The sequence below is a fragment of the Ceratotherium simum genome, chromosome 19 (assembly GCF_057802395.1).
Source record: "Ceratotherium simum simum isolate JZ-2026a chromosome 19, ASM5780239v1, whole genome shotgun sequence".
Lineage (NCBI taxonomy): Eukaryota > Metazoa > Chordata > Mammalia > Perissodactyla > Rhinocerotidae > Ceratotherium > Ceratotherium simum.
This window is the reverse complement of record NC_141918.1, coordinates 33,724,283-33,748,260: the sequence shown is the minus strand read 5'-3', so window position 1 is coordinate 33,748,260 and position 23,978 is coordinate 33,724,283. Positions and strand designations below refer to the sequence as shown.

The 23,978-nt window shown below is 46.4% G+C and overlaps 1 protein-coding gene across 8 annotated transcripts in view; it reads left to right on the top strand.

Moving 5' to 3' along the window:
* Positions 1 to 23,978, top strand: part of FYN (FYN proto-oncogene, Src family tyrosine kinase) — a 206,303-nt gene that overhangs the window by 173,831 nt on the left and 8,494 nt on the right. For all 8 annotated transcript variants that reach the window (XM_004422226.3, XM_014781174.2, XM_004422224.3 and 5 more), the window contains one exon: positions 18,854 to 18,985. In XM_004422226.3, coding sequence (XP_004422283.1) covers positions 18,854 to 18,985 — 132 coding nt within the window. The remainder of the gene's footprint in view (positions 1 to 18,853; positions 18,986 to 23,978) is intronic.

Genomic DNA, 23,978 nt, shown 5'->3' with positions numbered 1-23,978 from the left:
CCAGGGTCATTTTCTGTCTTCCCGGATCTTCACATAGCGGTCAACAGGCAAATGTGTGGAATTAAGTGAGCTGTTTGTGATTGAATGTAGGCTCCTCTTGTAGAATATAATGTGCATGTCTGAAGGAAGTGGGTAACCTTTGTCGTCGTTTTTTTAATAATTTTATTTATTTATTTATTTTTCCCCCAAAGCCCCAGTAGATAGTTGTATGTCATAGTTGCACATCCTTCCAGTTGCTGTATGTGGGACGCGGCCCCAGCATGGCCGGAGAAGCGGTGCGTCGGTGCGCGCCCGGGATCCGAACCCGGGCCGCCAGCAGCGGAGCGCGCACACCTAACCGCTAAGCCATGGGGCCGGCCCTTTGTCGTCGTTTTTAACCAAAGCCTAGTCATTCTGAGCAAGGCTGAGCAGTGACTAGAATATATTACAGCATGGCACTTTCTACTGGATTTCATAATGGCCACCTCTGGAATTCTTATTCTTCTTTCTTTTTTAATTCTTTCATTTCATGCCAATTCTTCCCTCTTTTTATCATTCTCAGCAGTCTCAAGTGATGAGGAAAAACATTAAACTAAGACCCTGGCTCATACAGATACTGTCCAAATGCTAAATTACATGTCGGTCGGACAGCTCAGCTATTTGAATTTCCCCAACCCGTGGCAGTTCTTGTCCTGGAGCCAAATGCCCACCCAGCGAGCATGCCCCAGCATCTCACACACACGCACACAGTGCGGGGCCAGATGGCGGGCCGTCTCTCTGATCAAAGGCACACGGGCGGCTTTGATTGGCACTGGCAGCCCAGAGAGAAATGGAGACGTGATTTTGAGTCAAGGTGAGCCGAGAGGGTCTGAAGTGCCACTGGGTCTGAGCCCTGGCCCTAAATGAGAGAGCTTACCCTGAGGCAAACGTGTCAGATCCCGACTCACAGACCTGGGAGGAGAGGAGAGGAGAGCGGGTGAAGGTTAGGAGACGTGAATATTTGACTTGGGAAGGGGTGAGAATGGAGTGGGTCTTGGCGGGTGGTCGTGTAAGCGTCCTTCCTTGGGTGAGCAGAGTCCTGGTGCCGGAAGGAGGGTGCAGGATTGTTTCTGTCTTTCGCTGGACTTTGGGCTGTATAGAATGTGGGTAACAGCCTTGACCATCAATAAATGAGAGGGTTGCAGGGCCAGAAGCCGCAGGATGCTGGCAGGGGCGCTGTTGCCAGGGCCTAGATATTTAATTCATGGAGTGAGATCCCTCTGGCTGCGGCCCTGGGGGATTGGGGCCCCAGGGGACGGTGTGTGGGGAGCCCCTCACGGGTTTCCCCTCACAGCTTACAGCTGCTATGGACCAGGGCCAGAGTGGCCCCTCAGCCCTGGCCATCAAGCCCCACCTTCCTCTCCAGTTAGCTGACCTGAGTGCCCTTCTGCTGGCTTCCTTGCCTCCACCATCACTTTCCCAGATGCTGTCCTGACGCCTTTCAAGGGATCAGCTTCACACCCTTTGTACCGTGTTTCCTTCACTTTCCACATAGGGTATCCCACCCTTCCCTCTTAAAATGCTTTTTTCTTCTCTCTCCCCTTTCACAAATATCTTCAGATCCATTCCAAACACTGGAAAGAGATAAGTAAGGAGAAGTAAATGAACTGGAGAAAAAAACAAAGGCTGTGGGGCCCCAGGATTTGCAAGGAGAATAAAAGAAATGCTGTGCTACAACAGGGGAAAAGGAAGGACGAGGGGCATTTATAGAATGCCTATCAAGTGCCAGGTCCAAGCGGGTAAAGAACAATAAATACAATAGAAATAGGCTCAGAGAGGTTAAGTGACTTGTACAAAGTCACACAGCTGGTAAAAGGGCAGAGGCAGGATTTGAATCCAGGTATGGCTGGCACTATTGCATCTGCCCTCATAAGCTATACTGTCTGCCTCTCATCAAGACAGGGATTAAAAGAACAGAAGATAATTGAGATTAGTCATAAATCCCTTTCCCCTTTATTTTATGGAAGTTTTTAAGGGGCACCTTCTAATGTGCATGTGTGAGGGAGTTGGAAAGACCTTCATTTTCCGGCTCTGGGACAACCCAGCTGTTTATAAAATTCCTCCCAGGGCTCTGCCCTGCCATGGCCTCTTTGCAAGGCGGAAAGGGCCTGGTGTGTGTCTGCAGCTGTGCTCTGCAGATGGCATGCGTGCTGCGTGCTGGAGTTTCTGCTGGGGGTTCAGCAGCGCCTCCAGACAGCTGGTCCACGTGCCTGATAATATTTGCAAGTCGGATTTTATGATACCCCCAGGCCACAGCCGGGCTGCATCTGCCCGCAATTATGGAAGTGTAGGCAGTGTTCAGAAGCACGTGCCGAACACAGGTATTTTAGGACTGTGAGTGACAGTTGTTTCTCAACGTGGTTGTGAGTTTCCCATCTAAAGGCACACTGAAATGTCCGTCGCCCCCTGGGTGGATGAGGTGGCATCTCTCAGGGGACAGGCAGAATTGTAATTTGGACCTGTGTTCCTTTCCTCCCACCACCCACCACCCCACTGGACTGTAAGCAGAAGCCCCGTGTCAGGAAGAAGGTCAAGACCAGGGAAGGTGGTCCTCTGCCAACAGCATTCCAGAGGCAACTAGAAATTATTGGGTACTGCTCATTATCTGTTACCTGTACATCTCCCTCAATTATAGCAGATAGATCTTCTTCAGTCATAAACTCTTTGCTAAATTCTGTCCAGTCAGGGTCTCTAAGCAGTGCCAACATTAATTATTTGAGTGCCTTGTCTGTGAAAGGGACTTTGCTAGGAGCTACTGCTATAAAGAAGCCTAAGACTGCACAGAGGCAGTCAGCCAGCGTGAGGAGGGACAGACAGGAGCATCGCTGATTTGAAACACAACTCCATCGCCTACCAGCTCTGGGACCTTGGGGAAGTTACTTAACTTTTCCACACCTCAGTTTGCTTATCTATAAAATGGAAATATATTTTACCTGCTTTGTTCTTTAATTTTTGCAAAGATGAAGGAAAACAGTACATGTCAAGTGTTTAGCACAGTGCCCCGCACATAGCGAGTGGTAAATAAAAGATACTCTTGTTAGTCTGTCCGGTACAAGACTAAGTTCTTGGGGCATGAGCAAATGCAAGGATGGAGTGTAGACACGATGGAAAGGCTCAGATGCCACTGGGGAAGGGGAGAGAGGAATCAAAGATGGTTCCCGAATAGTCAAATGCGAGTGGTCATGAGAATGGAGTTGCCCACAACAGAAACGAGTGAGTCAGGAAGATCTTTTCAGAGAAATAGGGCGAGTTTGGTTTTGGATCAGTGGAGCTCAAGGAGGTGGTGGTGGTGCATCCAAGCGAGGTGTCCAAGCGTAGAGAAGTCAGTCGGGGTGCCCTCCCCTGGGCCCACTGCCACAGGTCCTCACCTCCCACAGCCGTCCACACCACGTCACCACCACACAGCGGACCGTGGCCTCTCACCTCCACACTGCCTACCCTCCCCCTGAGGTCTGATCACAGCCACCTCCCTACCCCAGCCCTGCACCTTCACCCCAGAGTCCTCCCAGGCTAACCCCAGCCTTGCCTGTGCCATGGGTGCCACAAGGATCCGCCGTCTGTCCTGTTGTCCTCACACATCCATGCCACACCTGTCTCCTGGAACCACCAGCAAGGGCAGCTGTCACCAAGCCTTGCTTTCCAGGACTCACAGCCCCTCTCGCCCTCAGTTCCTCCAGAGATCACACAGACAGGAAACAGTGGGGGAATTCTTGACAGACTCGTGTTTCTCTTCATAAGCTTTCAGGAAGCTCAGCACTGACTAATGTTGATTTAAGCCTCACAAGTTCACATCCACCTGGCTTATGTATAAGAATGACTTGTTTTCTGGACACTTATTTTTTATTGAGCCATGATATACATACCATAAAATGAATAAATCTGAGGTGTACAACTCAGTGACTTTTTACATATGTCTGTGCCCCTGACACCACCCACAGATGAAGATCCAGGACACTGCCAGAACCCTAGAAGACCTCCTCATCCCCTTCCAGCCAGTAACCACTCCAGGGGTAACCACTCTTTTTACCTCTATTACCACAGATTCATTTTGCCTGTAATTGAACTTCATATAAATGAATCAGATAGTATTACTCTTTGTGTCTGTCTCCTTTCCCATCATTATGTCTGTGAGATTCAGCCGTGTTGCTGCATGTAACAGTAGGTTTTTCCTTTTCATTGCTGAGTAGTATTCCATTGTACAAATATTTCAGTTTGTCCATTCTATGGGTATTTTTAATTTGGGGCCATTATGAATTAAGCTGCTGTGGTGGCAGACGTATGCCCTCCTCTCTCAGGTATATTCCCAGGAGTGAAATCTTTAATCATAGGACAAGCCTATAGTTAGCATTTGTAGATACAGCCCTGCACATTTTGTGGGCATATATTTAAAGGCAGAATACACAGTGACTGTGTTTTTTACTGGTACTGTTCTTCCCTCCAGGCTGCTGAGGCAGCCTGGTGAGGCTGAGGAACCTGCGGTTAGAAGCTAGGAGGCCTGGGTTTGAACTAGCTCTGTTGCTTACAAGCTTGGTGTCCCCAGGCAAATCACTTAACCTCTCTGCGCCTCATTTTTAGCATCCATAAAATGGAAATAAAAATAATTACCTGACATAATTAGTGTGAATTAAATGGGCTGTCCATAAAAGCTCTTGGATGGTTGTAAAATATAAAAACCATTCTTATAACCTGGACTTTTTGTGTTTGATGTATATTTTCCTTGAAAAGGGTCTTGATTTTCTTACCTAAAAATTTTTTAAGAAAAAGACTTAGTAGTCAATAAAGAAAAATCAATCTTTTAAGAGAAAAAAATATATATGATTTCATTATGTTACAGCCAACTCTATTTACTGGGCAGTCACCACTTTGTATGGCGTCCATGCCCCCAGGGCCGCTCCACCCTGAACACAGCTGGGAGCCAGCGGTCTGCTCACCATCTTCCGCAGCACATTTTCCTTTTTTCTCATATTTGCCTTCTCTGTTGAGAGTTGTCCCTGCCTCCATGCTGCCTCCCTCGTTTTTAATCTTGTCAACTCTGAGTATCCAGTGGGCATCTCAGCAGCATCACTGATGGTTGTGCACACGCGCGCGCACGCACGTGCACAAGCACTATTAGAACAGTTCTCTCAAGTGTCTGTGGACCCAGTCTTACTGCTTCTCTACAGAGGTGATCTGGCCTGAAAATCAGCACAGAGCACTTAGTAGGTATTTAATAAATATTTGTTTACAGCGGTGGAAATCGCCACAATCGCTGTCACCTCTCCACACTCTTCCCAGACAAGCTTTCCTGCTCTCTGAGCAACGTGCACGGCTCTCTCGGGGAATTGGATACTGTTGTGACTGCGAGAACCTCCAGAGAGGGTTGTTCGCTACACCAGTGTTCCCTGCACACGGCCAGATTGCCTGTGGGGTAACCGGAAGCCCAGGAGCTTCAGAGCTAAAGAAGCCTGTGTTCAAATCCCAACTCTGCGTGTCCTGGTCTTGGATTTTGCAGAAGCTCCAGCTTCACTGAGCCCCAGCTTTCCCATCCGTGACAAAGGGTTGGTGGTGTTTCCTTTCAGGTGGTTAGGAAGATGAGAGAAGACAGTGGGTAGAAGCCATTGCATTTTTTTTTGCTCCTTCCCGCTCCTCCTGGCAGCACTTGGCTTTATGTCTGTTTGGATAGCCAGACCTCTTTCCTTCTTCGACGCACGCACACAGCCACCTAGGCACGCACTTACGCAGCTACGCACGTACACACCTCCTTGGTCTTTCCTGTCCTGCTCCCATCAGGGTCTCCCCACACGGAGGACCTGCCTGTTTGACACTCTGCGCTCCTGATTTGAATCATCACAAAGACAGAACGTAGAGTTGCTCTGTTTTGGGTTTGTTTGGGGTTTGTTTAAAGATGTAAATTAACGACAGGATCATTATTGAGGAAGCAAATGTCAAGGCAATTTAATCTTTGGATCTTTGGAATATGTGTAGAAACAGGGGCAGCCGAGACTTTGTATAAGACCTGCTTATGGTTAGGTTTGTGTATTAAATAGAAAAAAAAAAAATGTATCTGTTCAAATGCTCCCAGTATTGAGGGTTTAAGTTGAATAGATTATCATCTGGAGGATTAGTCACGTATAAGTTAGACTGCAAAGAATTCATAATTGTTGCAGTTTTCATGTTTATTTCATGTTAAAAAATTGTTACTGCATAAATTAACACATTCTTTCATGGAGAACATATTTTAGAAAGATGTGTTACTTTAATAACTCTGTGTATTAGAAATCCCAGATGCCTGTACTAATTAAATATAATCAGATGTTGGATTCAAAAAGCACAGTAGCCATTTAACTCAAACAAGCAAGCAGCTAGGTTGACAAACACAGTCAGAAAGAAGCGGATCCCTGTTTCTTTCAAATTTAGAATTTCGCAATTCAGAACTGTGAATTCAATGCCTGTCCTTCCTTTGTATTACAGGGACTGGGGATTATCAGACTGAGAACGCCGGCTTTCCAGCTCAAGGGCTCCCGCAGAATTATTAATCAGCCTCTTCTGAGGCCCCTGTAATCCGGTGGCAGATCAAGGCTGATCTCGCCATGAGATGCCCTCCCTCTGCCCCTGTCGGCACATGCGTTTCTTGTTCTCTGTCAACAACAGCATTGCAATTCCCACACAGTGTGCCGTGACCTCAACAGCAAATGTCAGGGGGAGGCGGGGGAAGAACTCTTTTAATTATTGAGTTGAATCTAATTCTTCCCATACTGGGGAAGCAAACCATCCTTTGACGAAAAGCAAAGCCTTTCCAATGCAGCTATTGTTTTAAGTCCCGAGCAGGAAACGCGTTTGTTTGAATTGCCCACGGTCAGAGTTTATCATCTGTCCTGCGGGGCCGTCTGGTGGGCGGGGGGGTGGGAGAGGGGGGTGGACCGAGCGCCCTGGGCCAGGTCGGAGTCGTCTCTCCCGCTGAGCTGACGGGTTGCATGACTGCACCGAGCCTGCTTCTAATCAAGCCTCCCCATCCCCAGTTTGGTACACTTCCGTCACTAGGCAGCAAAGCGCCCTCATTTGTATTCCTCCGCTCGCAGCCCCTGGCTTCCACCGACATCTCTGAGAGGGATGCTTTGTTTATCTGCTGAGCCCCCGTGGGGGCTGCAGGGCCAGGTGAACCGGCAGGGATTGGGGGTGAGGCGGCCAGGGACTGGGCGATGGGTCTACAGACCATCACTTTCCCTGGTAGAAAGGACAGTGGAAAGCCAACGATTAAAACGAAAGGAAAAGGGGCTTTAACTCACGCTAGTCTACCCCAGTGTCTTTTAAGACTAAAACACCCCCCTCGTCTGGCAGCCCCCTGACTCTGCCCTGAGGAAGCAGATGGACTGCTGTCAGCCCTGGTCAGGGAGAGCCGCTTGTCGGAATATCTTTCCTCTTCATCTGCCCTGGGCAGTCACGTTTCGTATTCCGTGTGGGTGTCTCCCTCTCCTTTGTGCCTTCTCGGGCAGAGCAATTTGGCGATTGTTTCTAAGTGGTCAAGAGCAAGTCCTTGGTCTGTGCGTCCCCGGTTTCTTAGTAATCATCAAAAAGGAAGCAGATGGTCACCCTCTGTGATTTTAAAGTGTGTAAATAGGAACTGCAGACTGCCATCAAACATCAAAAATGTCACTTGGCTTCCTTGTCTTGCTTTCCTGGCGAAAGAAACTCCTGCATTTGCATCATCTGGATAATCAGGGAAAGGCAGTGCTTATGAAAACTACCCCAAGTCTTGAAGCCTCTGTTTCTTCCAGCCGGAGGAGGATGCACAGGAGCATAGCTCTGGTCTCCCCAGCATCCCAGGCACTGAGGGGGCCAGTTTAAAAAAGCAGCCTCAAAGTGGCTGTTGTCTTCTGTGTATCCTCTCTTCCTTCAGTTTCTTCCTGACCTACAACCAAACTCTCAATATGACCACCAGCTCTTCCCAAGCCGTGTCCCCAACCCCAGTGCTGGTCCTTGCTGCGTAGCATACTTTGTGGCGTGAAGTCAGACTCACCCAGGCTCACTGCAGCTTCTGGGGGTGGCTGGGTTCTCAGAATCATTTCTGTGTTGAGCTGCATCCCAGGCATCTGTTTATTACTTAGGTCTGAGTTCTCACCACAGCTCTGAACAGCTGCATACAGATGGTCACAGAGCTCTGCACACAGCTCTCTTGCCTTTTGTTCTAGATAAAAGTGCACAAAGGTAGTGTCTGTCCTACCGGGGCTGTGAATCAGAATTTTTATTCTGATATCGCTTCCCTTTTGGCTTTTGGAAAGCTGGAAAGATAATGGGAATTATTCAGAGCTTTGGTGTTCTAGAACAGCAAGCAGAGTTCCTCCTTCCCTCAGTTCCTCCCAAGGCAACTGCTTAAGCAAGTCCTCCCAACACAGGCTGCACTTTAGGTAAAGTCCCCTTGGTGGTCCTGAGATTTCCTTCCTGAGTAAAGGGATGAAATACCCATGATTTCAGGAGGTGCTCATTAATTTCATTCTTTACTTCTGTGTTGCCAATGAGAGTTATCCTGGGTTGTCACTGGTCACCATTGGGAGGAGGGTGATGGAGAAAGGCCAGTAGCTCAGAGCATCCTCCCCTCACCTTCTGACTCCCCCGTAGATGTGTAGAAGAAACGTGACAGCCTGCTTTCTGTTCTCCACGAAAGGCTCTCCTCCTCCTGTGTGTTTCATCTTCCTGTCCATCCTTCCTCAACTGCAAGACCCCAGGACTGGTGCCCCCATTCTCCCTGGTGCTTGGTTTGCTCCTCTTTGTCCGCTGGTTGTCTTGATTAGGTTTTCAATACTTGCTGATGGACCTTCCACCCCTTCTCTGTCGGGTCCTCGATTTGGGGCTCCCCTTGGAACTTTGCTCACCCCTCTTAGCCTGAATATTCCTTCTGTGGATTCAGTCACACCAGACTTTGGATTTATGCCTGGCTTATCAGCCTTTGTCTTTGCAATATGTTCAGGCCCTGCCTTTTGTCCTTGGTTCTTGTCTTCCTTGGCTGAACTTGTCCCTTCTCCACCCACATCCTCCCTACTCCCTATCTCCCTTTTTCTCAAACACCCTGCTCACTATTATGCATTTCAGATGGAATATCATCTCACTCTACTGTACGACTTACTTTTCATTTATTTTTATTTTTAAAACATGGTGCTAAAACCTTGTGAACTTAAAGTAGAAGTTGCAACAGAATGTGTCACGAGGAATAACTGCAGAACACACTGTTGTATTACTCCAGGCATGTTTGGAAAATTCGCAAGTCATTCTTTCGGCCTGGTGTGAAAATTGTGAGTTTTGCTTTGCCAGGTTTTATTGGGTTTGAACTCATTGTTTTGTTTGAATAACCACAAAGTTCCAGGTCAGGTCAGCTTTGATTTTGCCTCTTTCACAGGATATCCTGTCCTAGTCCTGCCGTAGCACCCCTCCCCCACCCTGTAATCAGCTTCCTGTTATTGGCATGGTTCGTGATTTCTTTTCCTTTATTCCCCAGAGTAATTTTAAAGTTGAAGTACTGCACGTTACTTAATACTGAATTTAATAATTTGCAGAGTTTGTGGCTTCATAATTAAAGAGGGCTCTGGATGGATCTTTGGTTCAGAAAACCAGTGTCCATTGTTGATGCTAATGCCTTTCCCCCTAGAAAATGCTATTAGGGCACCACTTGTATTCTCTGTAGGAAGGATTTGACTTCTTTTATTCTGTGCTGGCTTTGCCTTCTCCACCTTGGCCCAGATTTTTAGCCAGAGGGGATATTTTCTGAGACTGAGCTGTGGAATTGGCCTGGTCACCAGGGGAAAAAAAAGGCTTAACAGCCCAACTCACCACCAGGAGCTGGTAATATGAGCTGGGCCCCACCCGGGCCTGTCCTGGCCCCTGCCTTGAGCCTCACCCAGGGAGAATGGTGGGTCGCACTGCAGCATTTCAGTGTGGCCACATCTACCCGGAGCCTCCATTCCCTGTGCACTTCCTCTTTCCCCTCTCTCCTGAGCCCTCTTCTTCCTAAAGCCAGCGCCACAATTTAGCTCTCTGTTGGGTTTGCCTGTGAGCTCTGTCTCCTCAGCTGCCTGGAAAGTTCTAGGGCAGGAGGTGACCCGTGCTTGGTTTTCGCAAGAGTCCCTCCCACTGTGCTGGGGACTAACTGGATGGTCAGTAAGTTCTCAGTGATTGAGTGATGATCGTATTGAGTTTTCTTCATCCTCCTTCCCTTCTTAAAGTCTGGAGAGCTTTGGCTAACCTGGTGCAACCCAGTGCCTTTGCATTACTATCTAAATAAAATAGTAGCTGGCATTTAGTTAGCTATTACGAAGTGCCAAATGCTGTGCTAAGCCCCTTACATTATTTATAATTCTCACCACAATCCTATGAGATTTTCATCACCCCCAATTTACGGACAAGGACACTGAGACTGAGGGAGGTTTTAAATGGTCACCCAGCAAATCCAGTGTGCAAGCCCAAGTCAGATCAGCCCAACTCCAAAGCTCCTTTCCTAAATGACCATCCTCGGCCTTCCACAAATGACCCCTGGAGCCCAGCTCAGCCCACAGCTGGGCCTCTGCGTCACTGCAGAGCATTCGCTCCCTGCTTTCTGGCCAACTTACATAGTGCAGGAGGTAGACTTGGGAGCGTGAGTCTCTGCTGTCTTCATGTGAGCATCTGAAATGCCACTGCCATCATCTTAATGCGTGAAGGTGCATAACATACAGTAAGTAACTGAATCAAGTAAGAACCGTTTCTGTTTGAGGCGGAAGAGAACAGATTGCCTGGCCTCTAGGGGTACAGGACCTTCATTAACTAGAATGGCGCCTGCGGGTGGGATGAGCCATCCTGACTTAATGAATTTAGCTGGTCATCCTGTTTTCACTTAAAAACCAAGAGCAGCATTCAGTCAGACTGTCTGGAGTACGGTAAAGATGATTTTATTCCTATAACTCAAAGGGTGAAAATAATTATTAATTTGTTAAACTGCGGTACTGTCACTCTTTTCTTTCTTTGGTTGATCCAATCTGTGTAAAGGAAGAGACTTTCTTTGGCCATCGGAGTGTTAGATAAATTGCTGGGTTGACCCTTTAGCCAGTTAAAGCATTTATTAACTAGCCTTAGGCAAGGTACTATGGAGGAATATAAGTATAAAACATGGTCTCCAGCCTCAAAGGATTCACTTTCTATTTAAGGAGATAAAAAATAGCGCATGTAGAACTAGTAGAAAGATATGTTGGAGATGTGGGCGTGGCGGCATGATGTTTAGTGTTTAAGCACTTGAGCTGTGGAGCCAGACTCCATTGGTTCAAATCCCAGTTCCACCATTGACATGTGTCTTCAGCAGATCACCTTACCTCTCTCTCTGTGTTGTTTTCTCATCTGTAGAACAGCACTATTATTGGTATCTACCTCCTATGTGGAAAGCTCTTAGCACGAGCCTGGCACTTTGCAAGTGCTCAATGTATGTTTAGCTATTGTGGTAGCTCCTGTTGTCAAGCCTTCAACGGTCGTTTACAGCATTGGCTCCAAGTGCCCTGGCCAGATCACCAAGTGCACAGGCTGGAGTAATCACAGATGACGTCAGGAGGGAAGTGGGACATGAGCTGAGCAGGCTTTAGCTAAGCAAGGGGAAGGAGAAAAGGCATTTAGAACAAGCTAACATAAAAGAAGCAAGTATGGGGCCGGCCCTGTGGCTTGGTGGTTAAGTGCGCGCGCTGCGATGCTGGCGGCCCGGGTTCGGATCCCGGGTGCGCATCGAGGCACCACTTCTCCGTTCATCCTGAGGCCGAGTCCCACATACAGCAACTAGAAGGATGTGCAGCTACGACACACAACTATCCACTGGGGCTTTGGGGGGAAAAATAAAATAAATAAAATCTTTGAAAAAGAAGCAAGTATGATTATGCCAAGTGCAGGGTCCAGGTTATGGGAAAACAAACTAGACTAGATTAACTATGAGTGTGGGGCAACAAGAACCAAAGCGGAATAGATATGTGAAGATGAGGTCCATGAAAACCAGGTCGGGGATTTTGACTGAATGCAGCAGGGAGCCCACTCTGTGGTTGGTGAGGGGAACACATTATGAAGCTGAAGTTTAAAGTAATTAGTTGGAAGGACAGTGAGCTGAAGGCGGGGCACCAGGGCAGGAAGACTGAACAGAGGGATGAGGACCCAAACCAAGTTTTGGCAGAGAGCTTAAACAAGAAAGGGCAATCTGAGAGACATGTCAAAGAGGAGAACAAGAGGCCTTGGTGATGGATTAGATCCAAGGTTTAAGGAAAAGGCAAAGCCCCAGCTGGCTTTCAGGTTTTCCCCCTTAAAGCCTGGCAGAATGGTGATCTGACTCCCAGAAGAGGGATAGTAAGAAAAGGGACTCTGTTTACATCTTAAAATATTAAAGTGAGAATAAACTTTGTAAGTCAGTCATTTAGTAAAATTTTCCACCTAGTACAAGAATCTCCTTTATAATAAAATATCTTATTCATAGTAAGATGATTTGGTGAAAAAATAAATTTAGATTAATAGTTGCCACATTTGACATAAAAGTGGGAGACACCCTACAGGTCTTTTCCTTTAACATTTGCTGATCAAGAGCCAAGACTTCAGATGAGAGACAAAGTGTGTCTGGTGTGTCCAGCCCAGTTCACATAGAGATGGTGGGCAGGGTCAGTCATGAGGGAGGGTGTGGGAATCAGCAGAGAGAGAAGAGCCTGCAGCACTGTGGCCTGGCAGACACCTGTAATTAGAGAGTGGGAGAAGGAAGAAGAGCCTGCAGCAGAGACAAAACAAACGCTTGGAAAGAAAGGAAGAGCATCAGGGAAGAAAAAACTCAGAAAAAACAATTCATTTCTCATAGAAAAGTTTGAGCTTTGCAAAGTGTTAGAGTATGTTGTTTTACTCCTTTGTTCCTGAGATTATTGGTATTATTCAAATGTGAAAGGTGCGCTAAAATAGCACAAATGTGACTGGAGCCGCTAGTTAAATAAACATGATGACAGAAGTGACAATAGAAGCATAATCTACCCAATTGCTAATGGCGAATAGACACCCATGGGCCTTGACATGTCATGATGCTTTTCAAGAGTTTTGAAAAGTCAAAATGCTTTTCACATTCTGTCTCATCACAAATCGTTGTCAAGGTAATGATATGTTGTCTTCCGTGTTTTAAAGACAAGGAGAAAGAGTGAGGGGGGGTGTCATCACACTGCTGCTCACAAGCTCCAGTGGCTTCCCACCACACTTAGGATGGGGTCCCAAGTCCTTAGTGTGGCTTGCCAAGCCCCACAAGATCTGTCCTTGTAGCACATTTTATTATTCTTTATAGCATTTGTCACTGTCTGACATACATAATGGCCACTCATTTGTTTTCTCTCCTTCCCCAACTAAGCCACAAGCTCCATGAGAGCCAGGAGTTGAGGTCACTGTTGTATCCCCAGTACTAAGTACAGTGCCAGGCACAAGGGGGAAACTCCAGAAATATTTATGGTAGGAAAAGAGAGAACAAAACCAGCCCAGCAGAAATTGGGTTTTTTGTTGTTGTTTTGTGGACAAACTTTGGTAGCTGAATAAATCCACAACCCCCCTCCTTTCTCTTACTTAAAGCGTGGGTGATTATCAACCTTGTTTTAAATGAGAAAGACCAGGGCCCCGTGAGGGTGAATGATCAGCATCCGGTCACCTGCTTTCTTCCCAGTCTGTTTAGAAAAGGATTCTCTGCTTTCTTTGGCTGTGAACACTCCCAAGGCCTCTGGCCCCCTTGTCTTTCTGCTGATACAGCCCCCCAGCTGCAACCCAGTGAACTGGGCCCCAGGATCCTCACAGAGCAAAGTCTGGGGTTCCTTCCACCTCAGACAGATTCACTCAGACCCAAAGGGGATCCGAACACACTCCATTTGGCACTAAAAACGCAGAGTTTTCCAGGTGTTTTCAAGTTTCATTAGTGTGTGGCAGATGCTTTTATGCTCATTGGCATTTGTTAGAACCCTTACCAGATGGTGATGGACAGTGACCCTGGTCACTGAGGACAAGGAGCAGGGAACTGAGAATAAGCCCCATCCGGAACTGTGGTTGTTCAGCCTGGAAGGGGAGGCAGGAAGGGCTGATCAGCTGTCCGGTTACTCAGTCATTCATTCACCACCTCTTTATCTAGTTTCTTCTGTGCACCAGGGACTGGGCTCAGTACTGGAGATATGGTGGCCATCCAGAAAGCCATGCTCCTCCCCTCAGGGCCAGTGTCTATCTACGGAGAGAGATGCATTTCAGACAACAATGTATTCATTGTACTTGAAGAGTAACAGCTACAAAGAACAAGCTGCTCTAGCAGCACAGAGCTGGGGAACCTACCCCAGTCTTAATGCTCAGGCAGAGGTTCCCTGTGCAAGGACAAGAACAGAGGAGCAGGAGTTACCCATGGGGTGGGAGTGGGGTGGGGAATTTCAGCAAAGGAAACAGCCTATCTCGTGGCCCTGCAGCAGGTGGGAGAGGTCAGAGAAGGTCAGTGGAGAGGTTGAGGTAGGGAGGGGAGCAGAGGAGGAGAAGCCCAGGATAACAAGAAGAGGCTGGAGAAGTAGGGAGGAGGGACCAGATTGTGCGTGTGGGCCCATTGCAGGGAGTCCAGGCAGGTGACAGTGAGCGAGTGGGGACTAGAGTGAGAGTAGTGAAGAGGAAGAGGAATGGACATGTTCAGGGGTATGACATGGACTCGGTATGGAGGATGATAAAGCAGCAAGGGCGAAAGATGACTCAGTAAAGATTTCTTGAGCTCCCTCTCTAGGCGGGCCTGTGCTGCTATCTTTTAAATTTTATTTATTTATTTTTTTTCCCCCCAAAGCCCCAGTAGATAGTTGTATGTCATAGCTGCACATCCTTCTAGTTGCTGTATGTGGGACGCGGCCTCAGCATGGCCAGAGAAGCGGTGTGTCGGTGCGCGCCTGGGATCTGAACCCGGGCGGCCAGCAGCGGAGCGCGCGCACTTAACCGCTAAGCCACGGGGCCGGCCCCTGTGCTGCTATCTGAGTGCACAGTGATGCACAGATAGACACAGCATCCAGATGAGGAAGAGTCTCAGCAGCCTGATATCATCCACTAGGCAGTTTACAAGGCAGCAAACCCTGAAAACGAAGCAGAATTGTGGGGAAGAGAAATTTGGGATGTTGTATTTGAGAGGCCGTTTGAGACCTCCCAATGGAGAAATTGAGAAGGGAGTTGGTTAAACAGGTCAGGAACTCCGGAGGGAGGGGGGGAGGTCCATGTGGTGATACAAATGCAGGCATCATGGGAGTCAGGGCGGTCCTTGAAGCCAGAGGAGCGAGTAAGACCCCTGTTGTTACATAAAGCTTATGACCACTGGCTTGTTTCACATCTCAACAGACTTTAGAGAACAGGATTGAGACGTTTATAAGAAATTGTTATTTAACACACTAGTGTATTTACTCACCACAGAAAATGATTCAGCCTAAGGCTAACTGGTCCTCTATGCTATTCCAGGGGGGTAAATGCTTAGAGTAAAGATACTCTACCTGTCTGGTGGTTCCAGGACATGGGCCCCAGTGACAGCAGCAGGTCAAGCTTTCAGCAATGAGTTTACCTTGGGAGGTTGGTAAAATCTGCAAACACTGTTGGAAAACATTCACTGGAAAAGATGCTTTCCAGTCCGTCATAAATATATGTATGTTATGTATGGCCTTTGTCTATGGGCTTTAAAGAATCCTAACTGTTAAAGTAATTCAGTAAGAAAGAAAAACTAGAGTGATGATAATTCCTTTATTTTTTTAGTTCATCTAAACGTTGAACAGTACACTGAGTGTTACTGTGTCCTCCAAAGCCCATGATATTAGTGGCACAGATCATCCATCATGTCTGCATAGTTTGCCACATTTCCTCCAATAAAGTGCAGAGGAGAGGAAATTGTATTGGCATCTGAATCCTGCTCCCAAACAGGAGAATTTCAAGAGCAGTGAATCAGCTAGTCACGTAACAATACCAAGTTCATTGTAGGGTGGGTCTCTTGACATTGGCTCCTTTTTTCCTACAAATCCGTGCTGCTTAGAAGATAACTTTGATCCTAACCTTATGCCTGCTGCGATATCTGCGAAACAATCTGCGAGGACAGAACTTTATTTTCAAGGGAAAGGCAATGTTTACACCCAGGAGATCTTTCTTCCGGGTTTCCGAGCTTTCCTGACTTCACCCAAAGATAGAGGCCATCGCAGCCCCCCGCAGGGCCACCTGTGGGATTGTATAGGTCATACACTGGATGACCTTTAGGACACTGTTCATGGACTAGGGTTTGCAGTGTGCAACCTGCATATCCATTTGCAAAGATCCTTTCAAAAACCCCTGGTGAACTCGCCCCCATTTGGAGCAGCATCTGTACCCTCAGGAAGTGGGAAACCAAGATGAGAGGAAATAGAGGTAATGAGATGAGTAGAAGAGTGAGCATCGATTAGTTCTTGTGTTGAAACCCAAGTTAATGATTAATAGCTAGCTTATCAGTGCTTTAATTTATTAACCTTTTGTCTTCCTTGAAAAGGAAAATATGAATTGTCTTTAAAGAAGCTTCTTTTGTCAACAGTGGCTGCCATTTTAAGACAAAAAGTAGAAGAAATTGGACAGACATTCATTTTTTTTCCCTCCAAACTGTGTTAGGTGTAAATACATTGCTTATCTTAGAAAGAAAACTAATATAAAATAAGTGTATTTAAGTAAGCTCCTGCTAATAAGTCAAAGAACATATCTATAAATGATTTCCTATCAGAGATCTTTTATAGCCTTTGTTTTAACTTATTTTTTGAAAGTTTATATAATTCTTGTTGTAGATGATATAATGAGAAAATGATAAAGCAGATTAGTACAATTGGCTGATATATTAACAGTTTTTTTTTTTTTTTTAAATCTGCAATTATGAAATCTTCTCTGGAAAAATCCAAAATGACTTTATCCAAATTTTCAATAGTTTACTTTCGGCAACACGCACACGGTCACCGATGTCGAATGATTCCAAGAAGGGGAGAAAGGCTCCATTTGCTTGTCATTTTATTTACAGGATTTGTGTCTGCACAGTGCAGAAAAATGTTCTGTCTGCTTCGAAGATGGACATAGATTTCCAAGCCATTTGGCTCCAGAGATGGTGTAAATAGGAATGAATTTAATATACCTTTAAATCTCTGAAATAAGAGAACTCCAGCTGAGGTTTGGTCCAGGGCAAAGTCTGTTCTCGACACTGAAGAAAATCTATCACATTAATCCCAGCGGCTCAGAGTCCGAAGCTGCGTGAACAGAATGCTGGAGGATAGGAAGTGTGAGAAGAATGCTTTGAAAGAAACTTTAAAAACAAAATGACTCTTCAGAGAATACCAGGCCTTGTGTGGAATCATGTAACACTTAAGCAAAGATATAAATAATTATGCTTGAGAACATAGCTAATTAAAAATAACTCAATGCATAAGAGGAAAAGAAAACTATAGAATAACTTTTCTGCTCCAGTGTTAATGGGAGATGCCATATAATGAAATAGCAGGATTTTTTTTATTATTTCATTTCACACCGGCATAGAAGAGATGGAGAGGAAAATTATATTGCCAGAAAATGCCAGGGTAGATTTGCTAAAGATGTTATCATATACTGTATTTAAAACAAAAATCTAATTGCTGTCATTTATCATGCCTCTGGTTATTAAAACCGTGCTAATTTAAAGATTTTAATCATTTGCCACTTTTGCACATTTCATAGACGATACTATGAAAGTTTCTGATTTTGTCAGCCTTTGTATGATTTTTTTAGGAGCTCCTAAGTAAAATTAACATGCTTTAAACATATAATTGTATTTATATCCATAATAAAAATTCCTTGTTTTCCTTTTAGTTTGTTCAATGAAATATCTGGAACTGCTTTATAATTGCTGAGCCTGATGTGTGAGAGCAGAGACTGCTGAATCAATTTTAACTCCCTGTACACACATCTAGCCTTGTAAAGGGCAGGGTAGACCCCACCCTTCCTTTTGGATTGGAGAGAGGATTCTTTTAATGATGGGAGCAATTTGAAAGAAAAGATTCTACTGACTTGGGCATGAATATGCTCCTTGGTCTTGAGAAATCAGAGACTCATAAGACAGTCATTGAAGCAAGAGTACTCTTCAAAAACAAGCATTCAATAGTACTCTCTCTGGCTGGTAGGGAAAGGTAGGGAGATAAGCTAGGGCTCACACAGTGCAGAAGAAACTATCCCAGAATTAAAAATGGGCACTATCTGGGGGAAGGGTGGAGGGAAGAAAGAGTGTAGGGAGGGAAGGAGCCAGAGGCGAAATCATTTCTCTGCTGTGGGTGTGTGAGGCCTTGGGGAAATATAGCCCATTTCAACATAACACATGGGCTGCAGCAAATTGTCTCCACCCTGGGAGAAGCGTGGTGGTTTGATCTGGTTTTCATGCACCTCGGTAAGAGCAAATACAATCTTATATACTAAAGGATCCATGGGAGTAACATTATGATTTAATACTATGTGTATTTATTAAAATATAATATTATTTCAAAGCAAAACAAAAAATATATAAATTAGTTTCCTAAATCACAAGTCAGCCCCACTTCCAGACCACACCTATAACATCAATATGGTCGAAGATTCAAGTTCTAGAAGCCAGAGCTTTAACGGGCTTTGAAGTCCAACCCTTTGATCTGAAAATTAAAATTAAACTGGCTTTAAGGTCAGAGAGCCAGGACTAGACCCACAGCTTCTCAGTCCTAGTCTGTTCCTTGTTTCACCTCCTTCCCATCCTTTCTGAACCTGCTCCCTGAAAGCGCCTTCGGAGCGCTTTTTCTTCCCCAGCCCATACTAATACGATGCTGTCTGCCTGACGAGTAACCAGGTGTTCTTCCCACAGGTGCAAAGTTCCCCATCAAGTGGACGGCCCCCGAAGCAGCCCTGTACGGGAGGTTCACAATCAAGTCTGACGTGTGGTCTTTTGGAATCTTACTCACAGAGCTGGTCACCAAAGGAAGAGTGCCGTACCCAGGTAAGAGCAGGACCCAGCAGGAATGGGCCTCTGATCAGATGCTCTTTGTGCACCACTTGGGGAAACCTCACCCCATTTGCCTTCTAAGCCCCATCCTCAGCTTTCTGCCGAGCATGAGTTTGAAGAACGTGGACAGGTATTTAGCAGAACCAGAGAAAAGCCACCGTGGAATGTAGACCAACAGCCACCATGAATCGTGTGCCAGGATTAATGTAATTAGCAGCTGGTATGGGTACTTCAGTCCACCCCAGTTCATAGAGTCTCTCCTCTCTCAGTAAGAGTGTGTGTCTGTGGCAGAACCTCCGCCCAAATGGAGCTTGCAGATGCTTCTGAGAAAGAGGAGGAAAGCCCCCAGTGCTTTTTGATTACTCTGTAGCACTGACCCATGGAGTGGACCTGGCAGAAAGATGGCAGGACCTGTTCTCGCTGCAGGCCCCAACTCCAGATGGCCACAGAGAGCAGAGGCTCATGAGGAACACAGTGCAGAGGCCACTCACTGCCCGTTTCTGAACAATTGAAATATGCTATACAATAGCAAGTATAATGTAAAGAAATTGGAGATTCTTAGGCCCTGGAGTTTTTCTGGATTATCAGATTCATGCTTTCCGAAAAAACCACGGGTTTTGGTTCTCCACACTTAAAGTCATTCATTTAGACAGATGGTGACGTAAAGGACACTCATGCCATTTCACCTCCATGCTTTAGCGGTTATAGCGCAGGGACAATCCGCTTTCTGAAATGTTAAGGACATATTTTTCACTTACTGCTGAGAAAAGAAAGAACATCGCTCCCCCTCATTCCCTGCCTAAGAAAGGAGCTTAAAAAAAAAAATGCAGTGATAGAACCGATAGTGGAGATTAATGAGGAATTGATGTCTCTTGCAAATCCTGGGTTTGTAGTCCTATCTTTGCAGTCAGAGGAGCCAGCGAGGGCAGATTAATTTGTAATCCCTTTGTTCATTTTGTATGATTGTTTCTGGCCATCTTCAGAGAATGCAGAGAAGTAAAGAGGATCTCTTTCTGGATTGGTGTAGCCTCGAGACTCCTAGGAGAGCCAGGTTGGCACAGAGGCCAAATTGACAAATTCCCCGTCTCTGCAGTGCCGGCCCTGAGCATTTAGAGATGCGGTGGAGGTCAGCTTTATTGATGCTGTGGCGGCCGCTGGTCCCAGCAGGCACAAGTGGGCAGACGCTCCGGGAATAGCCAGCCAGCCCGGAAGAAAGGGCTGCCCTGGAGGGGCCTGGAGCCCAGCATGGGCCTCTTTGAGTTGCCTCTCGGGGGGAGGAGATGTGCAGGTCTCGGGATTTTGAAGATGTGAAGGCCTCTCTTTTTTTATTGTCTGAATTTTGAACTAATTTCTTCTGAGCCCCCCAGGTTTACAGTCACCCGGTGTGTTAAATGCAATTGGAGAGAAAAGGTTAATGTTGTTTTGGGTTTCTGTGAAGCTTTTCCTTCCAGTAATACAAAGCCGCTTTTTGTTTCTCAGGGTCGCACACAGAAGCCGAGACAAAGGGGTGGGGGTGGGGGCCCTCAGAGAAGGAAGGCAGGTGTGTGTTTCTGAGGGAGAGCCCTTTACCAAGTTTGGTTTTCGCGTAAAGAAAATGGCCTCATTTTACAACTTAGACTAGGATTCGTTCACTCGGCACGGCATCGGTAAGTGTGAACTGTGCCAGGCTTTTTGCTCTGCCTGAGAAGTGAGTTCAAATAAGACACTCACACTCTCAGCAAACATTGATTAGAACCTTCTTCAAGGTAGGCACTGTTTCAGGTGCTGGGGATAGAACAGTGAGAAAATAAATAAATTTAGTCCCCGCGCTCATGGAGCTTACAGTCAGGTACATAAAATATGCATCAAACCCAGGAAGAAATCAGCCTTTTTTGTTATTTATTTACTATTGTAGGAAATCATCCTCAAGGGATGGAATACTTGAATTTACCCACTGTGGGCCCCAAGTCTTAATTCTAACAATGGGATCAGAGACGCCTCATTCAAGTATCTATGTACAGCAGGTGCTGAGAGGGACCTTGCACTCAGAATCCTGTGAGGATGGCAAAGGTGTTTGAAATGAGAACTCAGTCCACTTTATTATGCTTAGTTATGTACTACGAGCAACTGCTGATATGCAGGGGGCTTTGATGACCACTGTAATTCTGTGAGGTGATGGAGAGAGCGCACTGTATCTGGAAGCTTCATGGAAAAGAAGGCAAGTAGGGTTTCCTCCTCAAGTTGAGGAAGAAGGAAGAGTGGGAAGGCACCAAGGCCGAGGAGGACAGCACCGGTTCAAAGAGCTGCAGGATAGTGAGTCCTAGGAAAAGAAGGCTGTGAGGCGAAGTACCTGGAGGTGCGGCTGGAAAGGCTGGCCAGAGCCTGTGGTGAGGGGCCTGTGCGCTGCCGTGGGGAGGCCCTGGGGCCTGGCTGGTGGTAGCCGTGGCCAGGGAGCTGTGTCCGTGGGGGAGTGACATGAGCTGCATCTCACTCACAGAAAGCCACAGAAAATTGTTCCCAGGCCTGTTCCGAGCTGTGAGTGCTTCTTGTTTTTGTTTTTAAACATAGCTATAATCATATTTAATTGAACTTCTGAATCTCACAGTACATTCTTCTTGAGGGAGAAACTTTTACAGAGGGATTCCAATTATAGGATTGGAATTACCTTATTACCTTAATGAAGGATAACAATTCCTAAGGAACAGACAGTTTCATTAAGCTTCGTTCAGATGTCACTGTGAAAGGCAGGACCTTCCTCTCTGCATCCTCGCTGTCTGCTGGTGTGGCCACGTGAGTCCGCATGTGCGGAGGTCTCTGCTGCAGTGAGTGCTTGTGCCTTGGCGGTGCCCCAGCACAGCCTCCGCATCCCTGTCCATCAGGACTTCCATTCTGACATCTGGATGTAGTAACTTCTCCGTTGGCTGAAGTGTATTTTCTAGTAATTCTTTTTTCAAGAACAGTAGGTGATGGCACATTTTCCCGAGTTTTTTCATACCTGAGAATGGCCTTCTGTCGCCTTCACACACAGGGAAGGTACTTTGATGGGTAGGTGAGGATGGAGGTCGAGGGAGGGGAAGGTGACTTATAAATGGGTTTTATGAAAGCTTTCCTGGCTGTTTGCCCAGCATGAAAGAAGGTCCAGAAGTAAGCATCAGAGAAGGAACTTAGAATGGAGTATGTGAGGGGTGACCAAACGAAGGGCAAAGGGCATGAGGAGAAAAAACATGGGATTGGTTGGTTAGTTAGCAAGTTTTGTAAAAGGTGGGGAAGAAGGACAATCTCAAATTGAATGAGAGCCTTGAAGCCAAAGAAAAAGTACTGAACTGTGACGCTAAGATGAGCAGGGAGATCGTGGAGAGGAGTCACATCACCCGACCAGATGAAGAAGGCTGCTTCTAGGTTGGGTAACAGAGATGGACACACTTCCAGAGAACAGCTCCGTTTCGCAAATTCCCTAGTAGCAGCCTGACCTGAATGCATTCTCAGCACTGTAAGTCAAGGTTCTGTAAGCCAAGAGTCAGAATCATTCTTTGCACCAAGATTAGAAGTGATTTTGTACTGATGGCTTGTTGTATATGAGAAATGAAAGCACTTAAAAGCAGTTTTCTGGGGTCGATGCATAAAACCGGAGCTATACATTTTAACCTATCATTGCACCTTCATATCCTTCTTTTCCCCTTTGTGTCCGCTGCCACTGCCCCATATCGCACTGTCATCCACTTGTACAGTGACCTCTTCATGGGACTTCCTGCTTCCGGTCCCCACCACCACCACCACCATTCTATCATTGTCACCGCCAGAGTTATTATCCTAGAAAACGCAGACCTGGTTATCTTACTCTCCGAGTTAAAAACATCTGTGGCCTCCCCTTGTCTTCCAGATAAACTCCAGAAGCCTTAGTTTTGCACAGTCCTTCATAATTCTTTCCTTCAGTCATTCCACAAATATATATTGAGCACCTGCTCTATGCCAGGGACTGTGCGGGCACCAGGAGTACAGCAGTGAACCACCAGACAGAAACTCCTGCCCTTGTAAGCTTCTACACTTCTTGGAAGAGACAGACGATAAACAAAGATAAATAAGCAAAATATGTTCAGTCTTGGCTGGTGGTAACGGGTAGGGAGAAAAATAAAACGGGAAAGGGGATAGAGGGTGTGAGGAGAGGGCGGCAAGGGAGGCCCTCATTGGGAAGGAGACATCTGAGTAAGACCCGAAGGAAGCCGGGCTAAGCCAGGTTGATATGTCAGGGAGGAACCTTCCTTCAGAGGGAACCAGAGCACAGAGGCCCTGAAGAACTGCAAGGAAGCCAATGTGGCTGGAGCAGAGGGAGCAGGGGGTCCGAGTGGCCCCAGGGCAGATCAGATAGGGCCTCCAAAGTTAGAGCTTTTGCCTTTACTCTTAGTGAGATGGGGAGTCCCCGAGGGGCTTTGAGCAGATGACATGATCTGACTTATGATTTCTCTCTTGCAACTCCCCCACCATTCCCACTACGAGATCTCTCTCAAACATGCAAATCTCTTCTCAGCTCCACTGTCTGCCTCAGAATCCTTCAAAGCCCAACCCAAACATCACCTCCTTTGTGTAGGCTTCTCCATGTCCAGACCAAACGGGTTGCCTCTTCTGCTTGCCTCCATGACACCTGGTACACCTCTGTTGAAGCCCTTGTCTATGTGTCTCTATTTCTCGGTAGCTCTGAACTCTTTGAGGTGAAGGGAGCTCCTTTTATGTATTCCCCATGCCCAGCACAGTGTTCCCCATTGGAGACTCTGAATAAGTGTAAGCGGATGCATGGATAGGACAGGGAAAAAAAAAAAGATTATGCCTATGAGGTTTTGGAAACGAGATATTTTAATTTGGCCCATAGTCTGCAAGGCCTTTTAACTCTATTCCATCATCTCCACACATAAATATAGCATATATTTTCCCAGCCACGAGATGGCTTCTGTCCTCAGAGTTGTTCTGGGAAATTGACCCTGTAGTCAGTTCAACTCCATGTTCCAGCACCATT